Source organism: Nestor notabilis, unplaced genomic scaffold (genome assembly GCF_000696875.1).
Source record: "Nestor notabilis isolate BGI_N333 unplaced genomic scaffold, ASM69687v1 scaffold11812, whole genome shotgun sequence".
NCBI classification, from domain to species: Eukaryota; Metazoa; Chordata; class Aves; order Psittaciformes; family Psittacidae; genus Nestor; species Nestor notabilis.
Window position 1 is genome coordinate 154 of NW_009917012.1, and position 9,736 is coordinate 9,889.

General features: G+C 44.4%; 1 protein-coding gene across 3 annotated transcripts; it reads left to right on the forward strand.

Annotated features, from left to right (window-relative positions):
• The first annotated feature begins 377 nt into the window (after positions 1–377).
• CCDC58 (coiled-coil domain containing 58) lies at positions 378–9,487 on the forward strand. 3 transcript variants are annotated; one of them, XR_719970.1, is made up of 5 exons: positions 378–502; positions 1,511–1,661; positions 3,339–3,414; positions 5,624–5,683; positions 9,187–9,477. XR_719970.1 is itself a non-coding variant. In XM_010024882.1 (4 exons), exons 1-4 carry the CDS (start codon positions 392–394, stop codon positions 9,235–9,237), a joined length of 369 nt encoding a protein of 122 aa, XP_010023184.1. In that variant the 5' UTR covers positions 378–391; the 3' UTR covers positions 9,238–9,474. The 3 variants fall into 3 exon arrangements, 2 of the variants coding, with proteins under 2 accessions (XP_010023184.1, XP_010023185.1); XM_010024882.1 differs by lacking the exon at positions 3,339–3,414 and having other exon boundaries at positions 1,511–1,657; positions 9,187–9,474; XM_010024883.1 differs by lacking the exons at positions 3,339–3,414; positions 5,624–5,683 and having other exon boundaries at positions 1,511–1,657; positions 9,187–9,487.
• Positions 9,488–9,736: the final 249 nt, after the last annotated feature.

Here is a 9,736-nt window from a genome sequence, read left to right on the forward strand (position 1 = left end):
ATATCTCGCCCTAAAATAGGGGTTTCCTTTATTTTTAATCCCAAGTTTGCCGGTTTGGTGCAGGTTGTGCCCGGTTTCCCGCCTGGAAGCGTGGACGGGTGGGGATGGGGCCTTGGGCAGCGGCTCTGCGGGAGGGTTGCCTGAGGGTGCTCGTTACTCGGCGCTCACCAGCTCTGTCGTCCCCCTGCTCTGGCCTTTGCTGCTGAGGAAACTGGTTGGTTTGCAGCACATGCTTCTGCACGCAGGAATTGTGCGTTTGGTGGGGGCTTTTTGTTGCCGTTTGTAAGCAATCCACTTCGTCTTCTAACGCACGCTTTTTGTAGTAGGTTTTTTTCAGGTGTATGAGCAAATACTATTGTTATTTTTTTAAATACAGGAGTTTCTCAGGGTGATGAGGACGATCGACGACAGAATCGTCCACGAATTAAACACTACGATTCCAACTGCTTCCTTTGTGGGGAAGATTGATGCCAGCCAGACGTGTAAAGAACTGTACCAGTCTGTGAGTGTGCTCTCCTTCAACTCTTCACTCTCTTATGGATGTTTTACGTGCAGTGGCCTGTAAAGCATCCCCAGTTTCTAAGGAAATCACTGCCTTGATATATTAGAATCATAGAATCAAGTAGGTTGGAAAAGACCTTTAAGATCATCAAGCCCAACCCTGGGACCGCCAACTTCACCATTTAGTCCATCCTGTCGGGTCACTGAGGGCCTCCCTTGTCTACATGGTGTGTGAACACTTGCAGGGATGGTGACTCCAGCACTGCCCTGGGCAGCCTGGCCCAATGCCTGAGCACCCTCTGGGGAAGGAACTGTTCCTCATCTCCATCTAAACCTCCCCTGGTGCAGCTTGAGGGTGTTTCCTCTTGTCCCATCACTTGTTACTACGGAGAAGAGACCAGCCCCCTCCTGGCTCCATCCTTCTGTCAGGGAGCTGCAGGGAGTGATAAGGTCCCCCGTGAGACTTCTCCGGACTAAACTACGCAGGTCCCTCAGCCATTCCTCATCAGACTTGTGCTCCAGGCCCTTCACCAGCTTTGTAGCCCTTCTCTGGACCTGCTTCAGCAACTCAGTACCTCTGTTGTAGTGAGGGGCCCAGAACTGAACACAGGATTTGAGGTGCAGCCTCACCAGTGCTTTCTGTACCCGTAATTGCCATGCTTGACTTCTCTACGCATCTAAGCTGCATGTGGGTAACAGTTACTTCAGTTTAAAACCATGCGGGGAGCTTTTTTGTTCTGCAGTAGTGATACTTGAGGTGCACTTCAGGCCTCAGTGGATGGTATTAGACCTGTCCACTTCTGTCTTTGCAAGACTCCTGCTCATGTGTATCTTTGGCTTTTGATGAACTTATTACCTGTTGCTAAAAGCAGTGTTGCTTCTAATGTAGAGTCAGGGGGTTTTCTATAGGCACAGCAATACCTTGACTTTAGAAAGTCTTTCTTTTAACTTGTAACTTGGAGTATTTTATTCTCTTTTGAGTTATGACTTTCTTTCTCTCTCGACTTAGTTGATGGATGCTCACACCAACAGAGAGAGAATCATCAAAAACTGCATTGCTCAGACTTCCAGCGTAGTGAAAACTCTCAGAGAAGAGAGGGAAAAGGCCCAGGATGACGCAGCGTTATTAAAGCAACTCAGGAAAGAGCAGACAAAGGTGAGTGGTGGAGCTTTTTACAGATTACTTAGAGAGGAAAAAGAGAGTATCTTTCCCAAGCAGGAAGACCAGTGTGATGGAGAGAACCTGAAGTGGATCCTGGCTTGGGCAGTCTTTTCCAAGGTTCTTGCTGGCTAGGTATAGGAGAACTGTTTCCCCTTGCCCTCAAGACAGAGCTGCTTTTATCCTCCAATGGAGCATTTTCTGAGATCCTGTTACACAAATGCCATAGAAAAAACTTACATACTTCCCCGTGGTGGGCTCTGACCTTCACTGACTAACACCACTTAGCATATAACTGACCTGTGGCTTGCTTAGTCTTTTTAAAGTGCCTGAAGGTTCGTTTTTCCTTTTTGAGATCTTGTAAAACTAGTGTATCTGCAAACAGCAAGTACGGGTGCTATGATGCAAACACCAGAAGATAATGAAATACTGCTTTTGTGTATGACTCTTGCACCACACAGTTATGCAGCCTTGAAGCTGTCCCTTTTCATTGTCCCCCTAAGCAGCATTATTCTTGCTTGCTGTATTAAATGGAATTCCTGTCCTCTAAGAGGAGCTTCCAGGCAACCTTGAATTCCACTTAACTGACTTTTTTGTTGTTTTGTATTTCTTGGATTAATTTTTGGAGTACCTTCTGATGGTGTGAGAGAGATTTCTAGGTTTGCATAGGGAATTTTAATGTGCAAACACCCTCTCAACCTTCTGGCCTCTGGATGGAAGGTGTACTTTCCCAGAGGTGATCTAGATGGAGCATCAGAAGTGAAGGGAATCCCACCGAAGCTCTTGCCTGTGTTCCACGCCCCGCTTTGTAGGGCAAAGGGTTCTGCCTGTTTACTAGGAGCGGAGACTAGACGGGATGTGAACTGTTCTGTTGATTTCTCTTCCAGACTTGGAAAAGGGTGCTGCCGTTTTACTAGGAGCGGAGACTAGCAGGGATGTGAACTGTTCTGTTGATTTCTCTTCCAGACTTGCTCCATATGGCTCGTGTGCACTTCTTTTCCACACCTTATACTTGCATCACATACCAAATAAGACTGCTTGCTTATTGTTTTTTTCTTTTTTTGCTTACACTGGGTAGGTTTGTGTTATGTTCAACAGTTTAGTGAGCCTTCCTCTGCTGAGGACTGTCATAACCAGGATTTCCAGTGTAAGGATGAGTTCTTCTCATAACAGCCAGATATCCCACCATTACATATACATACATATGGTCCTGAATGCTGGGTGTGGCTTTCCCTGCTGCAGTAATAAAAAAGTTGAAGAGACCAGTCCTAAAATTTTGCTTTTGTGGTGCTGAACTACCTCATAGAATCACAGAATGGTTTGGGTTGGAAAGGACCTTAAGATCATCCAGTTCCAACCCCCTGCCATGAGCAGGGACACCTCACACTAGACCATGTTGCCCAAGGCTCTGTCCCACCCAGCTTTGAACACTGCCAGGGATGGAGCATTTACCACTTCTCTGGGCACCCTGTGCCAGCACCTCACCACCCTCACAGTAAAGAACTTCTTCCTTATAATCTAATCTGAACCTCCCCTGTTACCCCTCTACTTCCAAGAGAAGTAGAAGACTTTTAGCCCCTGCTTTCAAAGAGCAGTTGGATGCAGATGCAGCTGTAGTAAAAGAACTTCCTGAGGGGATGATTTGAACTCAAGCATCTGATTTTTCCCAGGCACTGAGTGAATGAAATGTTTGTTCTTGTGCTCTTCAGAGAAGTGCTCTGTCATGAGCTCAGATTTAAAGAACCAGGTGGCAGGTGAGTGCTTTTATTCTTAAAGCCTCACTTAGGGAACTGCTAACAAGCATCCATATTAGTTACTGAGCGAAGAACCTATCACTGAAACCACTGGGAGGATTGCAGTGATGAAATGTTGACAGTTGGAAGTGATTTCAAATGTTAAAAGCAATCCATGATTTGGAAACATCCCGGAAAGCTTTTGATGAGATGAATTTTCACTTGGACTTTATGAGGTGCATCTCCCCCCCCCCCCCCTTCTTGGTTTTTCTTAGTTCTCTGAGAGTGGTGTTTTCTCTACAACTACAATAAGCTATCTTGACAGAACAAATCCTACATTTAAGATTATGCATTTCAAATATATATTCACTTGGTTGCAATACAGATCTGCTTTCTCGTTTATGTTTTTCTCATCCTACTAATGGTACAAATTGGAGGACTTTATCCAAAATTATTACTTCTAGGTCACTGAATAAGGAAACTTGGAGTAGTGTCAGTCTAGCAGCTAAATCTTTTAATCTACTTACATTGAAACATCATTTGATTATTGTATTAATCTGTTATCGTCTTAGTTTGCTTGAATGAATTAGCAGAAAACAGCCAACCAAATAAATCCTGGAAATCCAAACCAAACAGCATAATGATTAGCAGCTTTATCAAGTGAATTAGTAAAGGTTGTTAAAACGTGTCATGGTTCAAGCCCAGCCGGTAACTCGGAGCCATGCAGCTGCTTACTCACTCCCTCCCCTTCTTCCTCCCCCTGCTCCCACAGGGAGGAGAATAAGAGCAGTCCAGTAATTAAGGTATAATACAAACCACTACTGCTACCACCAGTAATAATACTGATAAGGGAAATAACAAGGGGAGAGGATACAATTGCTCATCACCCGCTGACCGATACCCAGCCCGACCTGAGCAGAAATCTGGGCCTTCCGGGTAACTTCCCCCCAGTTTCTATACTGGGCATGACGTGCTGTGGTATGGAAAACCCCTTTGGCCAGTTTGGGTCAGGTGTCCTGTCTCTCTTTCTCCTGGCTTCTTGAGCCCCTTGTCACTGCCAGAGCATGAGAGACTGAAAAGTCCTTGCTAGGGGTAAGCATTACTTAGCAATAACTAGAACATCGGTGTGTTATCAGCGTTGTTCCCAGACTGAAAGTCAAAAACACAGCACTGCACCAGCTACTAAGAAGGAGAAAAATAACTTGCAGCTGAACCCAGGACAAAATGTCAGATTATGTTTTAAAAGCAACATAGCCATGTTGATTGACACTATATTGCTGTTCAGTTCTGCAACTCTAAGGAAAAGGCTAAAATATTTTTGCTTAGGCTTGGTGTCAAATGCAGTTAATGTTGCAGTCAAGATGATTGTAAACCTATTCACATGCTGTAGCAGGAAAAACCTCTCTTTGAACTGCTAAGAATCTTCTCAGTGGTTCTTCTGTAAAGACTAATCTGGGTCATCTAGTCACTCTGTGGATTCTGTATTGTTATTTCAAACAGTTTGAAGTCCTATTGAGGAGGTAAAGGTGCATCCAACAGCTGTAGTATTTGTGTGTGTCTGGACATCTTACTTGGAATGTTTTTGATGGGATTTCTGTCTTGGTTTGCATCTGTTCACCATCTCTAACTGGAGCCATGTGTTTAAAATGGATAAATGCTGATCCTTAGTTTGTTGTGACTCCAACAAAAATGCATCCAAACTGTAAAAAATGGCAGATGGTTCTTAAATCTCTTGCTTCAGGGCCTCGTGTCAGGGTCAAATTACTGCAGGTGACCTGAACACGACTGTCACACCTGCACCTTGGGCTTTCTGATGAGTGCAAATCAAAGAGAGTCTTAAATTTCTTATGGCGAGTGTTCAAGAACTGTATATTGTAGTTCTTGCTGGAGCTTTTGCATCTGTGTAAGCCTGATTTGTCCTACTGTGATCACATAATGTATTAACTGGTTCATATAGCATGAACATACATGGTCTGTTGTTGTAGGCCCTTTTTTGGTCAGTACACAGAGTAAACAGCAAAGGAGGTGGAGAGGATCTCTTTATGATCTTAATTCTAAATCTGGAATCTGAGACCTGTGCTCACTCCTAGCTTTGCTGCCAGCTTCCACTAATAATGCATGTGTGGAAGAGTGACAGCTCAAGGCTGCAGATGTAGAAAGTTGCAGTGGTAGTAAATACTGAAGACTACAGTTTACTGTTTGACAGTAACCTCTTTATCTGTTTCTGCAGTTGAAATTGATGCAGTCGGAGCTGAATGTGGAAGAAGTGGTAAACGACAGAAGCTGGAAGGTACTCAGTCATTTAAAATAGTGATGATGTTCTGTCCCATCAGAAAGCCCTGCACTGGAAGTGTGGGACTAGTGCCTTATGTGGCAGGTTTATTAGAAATAGGTGAGGGCAGTGCTGGGGGAAATGTTTCAGGCCAGATATTTCCCCAGCTCTGGGATACAAAGATCAAAGTGGCTGCACTGCAAAGGAAAGAAAAGCATCTGATTTAGAGGGGAGGAGGGACGGTGGAGTATTCCCTGTGCAGATCCCTTTCCCGTCCTTGCCCAATGGTGAAGTACTTTGTAGACTTTTCCATGGTGGACTGTCTGAAAAGCTTTGTTGGGCCTCCAGCAGTGTCAGAGAGATGAGTCTTTCAGATTTGGCTGTGTGGTATTGATGTTTCTTCTCAGCAGAGGCCAGAGGAGGGGGGGCGCTGTAGAAGTTGACCTTTTCCTGATGGAGCTTTTCGTGCTCCCTGGTGCAAAGGGCAGGCTTGCTATTGCTCTCCTGTGTCAACAGAGGGGGCACATCATCCTCTGGATTGATGGCCCCAGATGCTGTCTTGTTATAAGGTGATCTTGACACTGAGCTTAAATTCTGAGGTGGCTCTGTTCTGTCACTGCAGCGTTTCATGTCTAGCATCCTCTTCTGGTTTGTTGTAGTTTTTCAGAGCTTTCAGTACTGTACAGAGAACCTCTTTCCCGCTACAAATGCAAAAAGGATTTTTGTCTCCCTCTGAATACAGGCAGAAATATCTTATTTAGCTGCCTGTAAAAACAGTCACTGAAGGATTAGAACCAGTCATAGTTGTGGACCGAATGCAATTTGTAACATGGAAGTGGTTATTGGTTTGCAGGTGAGGACCTCCACTCTTTTTTACTGTTGCAGACTTCTAGTTGGAAAGTACCCTTATGTATTTACATTAACCCTAACCAACTGAAAACTGACTGGAAAAATCCGACTAGGTGTCATGGTTCAAGCCCAGCTGGCAACTTGGAACCACGCAGCTGCTCTCTCACTCCCCCCTTTTTTCCTCCTCCCCCCGCTCCCGCAGGGATGGGGAGGAGAATCGGAGGAATGTAATTCTCATGGGTTGAGATAGCAGCAGTCCAGTAACTGAGGTATAATACAAACCACTACTGCTACCAATAATAATGATAAGAGAAATAACAAGGGGAGAGGACACAACCGCTCACCACCCGCCGACCGATACCCAGCCTGACCCGAGTAGCAGTCTGCCCCTTCCGGCTAACTCTCCCCAGTTTCTATACTGGGCATGATGTGCTGTGGTATGGAATACCCCTTTGGCCAGTTTGGGTCAGGTGTCCTGTCTCTGCTTCCTCCTGGCTTCCCCTCCTCCCTGGCAGAGCATGAGACTGAGAGAAGTCCTTGGTCAGAGTAAACATTACTTAGCAACAACTAAAAACATCGGTGTTATCAGCGTTGTTCCCAGACTGAAAGTCAAAAACACAGCACTGCACCAGCTACTAAGCAGGAGAAAAAATGACTGCTGTAGCTGAACCTAGGACACTAGGAAACAGGTATTCTCCAACCCTACTCTGGGTAGCTGTAGCAAAAGTGGCATATAGAAAGATGCTGCTTTATAGAAATGCATGCAGCAGAACTTTGTTTGGCTGATACCAAACAAGGAATTGGCTTCCAAAACAAGACACTTCCATCAGTCTCTGGTATAGCACCTCCCCACTGGAGTTTATCGTAGAAGTGTATTATATTAATATGTAAAAGACATCCAAATCAAACTTCTGCGTAGTAACATGAATGCTAAGGTTTCCTGTCTGAAAAATGAGAATAGCACTTCATAGGAGCCCAATGAAGTTAAATGGCCTGAGTAACACACTGAGATTTGTGGGTCAATGATCCTAACGTTAGGAGGCAGTGTTAGTAAGATTGTGGTATTGATCTTCCTTCCATAGGCTGTGTAGTTACTGTTACAAAAGCTTTAAGAGGTTGGATGATAGCAAGCAAGCTGGTGTGCTTTTTGATGCAAGAGACCCTTACAGTGTTTTAGAGTGCATTCCCAGTGACCCTTCAAATCACTTTGACAGACAATGGACAAAAATGGTGCAATTTGCTTATTTTAATACTAATTTGAATGCTTCTGAATAAGAACCTTTATGGCTCTTAATTTCTACAGTTTCCTTCTATTGCTTAACTCATCTCAGACCAGTACATGCTCTTCACTGTTCCAGAGGTGTCCACTGCATGTGGTAACATAATGTGACATGCTGTCTGTGTGTGTGAAAGAAACTGTATCACAGCTTTTGTTTTTCTGCAGTATGAAGCCGTTTGCAATATGTGTCTATTTCTTAACGTAATATACATTTGCAAATCAGTTGAAAATGACTCAAAAATTAAGAATCGATGCTAATGCATGCTCCATACCACTTCTGCTGAAGTTGCCATAGGTTCTGAACTCTGAAGAGGGAGATAAGCTGTAGAAGATTCTAGGAAAATACAGTTTAAAAGAATGCATATATATGAAGTGATACATAGCTTCCCCAAAATCACGGTCCCACTCACTTTGCATGTGAAGCCAGTGGGAGAGTTCACAAAACTCCCATCTCCTGACAGTCATGGGCATTTGGATCTGAAAGGCCTGGACAGCTTGGAAAACAGGAGTGCTGGGAGGGGAGCTGGGAACTGCCAGTGCCTCAGCTTGGTGCTAGGTGGTGCTTGTGTCGTTTTTCAGGACATGTGCTGGACAAAGTTATGAGCCAAAACAGTAAGTAGATTGCTTGTACAGAGCGCCTGTAACTTTGATGTGAGCCTGTGTGTTGTGCTTTCGATTCAGACTGCCTGACTTTAAATAGTCACATTTATTGGCCCTCCTTAGTGTAAGCAGTCTGCTTCATAAAGCCCAGAGTTCAAGCTAAGTAAATGTGATCTTCAGTCTCTAGTTCTGTGTGCTAAATTTTACTCAGAGAAGGTGCCAGAGGTGAGTGAGGCAAGAGCATGTGTGCCCTTTGCATAGGCAGCATCAGGACCTGTGCTCAAATAACTGAAAGTGTGAACGTGGCTTCCAGGAGCCCTTGCACCTCTTCTTACTTGTCATGACAATGTAAAATGCATTTGCTCAGGAAGGAGAAGAGTACAGTGTCCAGATTTGAATGCCAGAGTGAACTTAACAGAACAGACAGCTGGTCAGGAGCCTTCCACTGGTGATTTCCCACCCCCCTCTTTTAAAGTAAACCAAAAAATTGAAAAAGAAAAAAGGCATCAGCATCTTTGGTGATAACAGACTACCAGGATTATGAGCCCTGCTTATCTGAGGGAGAACACCTGTAGTGCTGGGCAGTCCCACAGCATCAGGCTGCAAACTTTGGATTCACCAAAGCCAGGAGAGAAGGTGAATGGAGACAGATGCTTTGGTAAGTGCCATTTATTGGTACAGCAGGGTTGGGTAGCTTAAGATGGGTGCTAAGTGAAGAGGGAGTTGCCTGAAGTTTTGCTCATCTCCTGGAGGAGGGCTGATTTGCTTTTGCTCTTCTGTTTTGGTGCCTCAGGTATTTAATGAACGTTGCCGAATTCACTACAAGCCTCCGAAGAGTCAATGATGTGGGGTATTTTCCATCAAGGTGGTCCATAACTATGAGAGCCAAACTGGAAAGAGACCTTGGGTGAGCTGTGTTGTGACCCTCCAGAACCAGTAGAACCCAGTCTTGTTTTGTTTTGGACCTACTTAGCTGAAATTTCAAGATTGAAATGATTCTCCTGTAATTAAGAGAAAACAACTCATCTTTTGTACAAAATATGTGAACAAATGAATTTTATAGTATTAAAATAATTTTCAAATGGAATGCGAAACTGGCATCTTTCTTGCACTTGTACAGCTTCAACAGTCCTAGAGGGAAAGAAACAGTAAAAACCAGCTCTGAGCAGGGAGGACAGGGCTCTCCCTGAACTGCTGCCTCTTAAACTATCAGTGAACGTGGTGTCTTTGTGCAAATAATATACTAAAATCTGAAAGGAAATAAGACATTGCAGAATGATCAGCAAGCGTAGGTTCAGCAGCCCTGGAAGTCAGAGCCTGGCACCATTGTTCTGAGCGGCTCA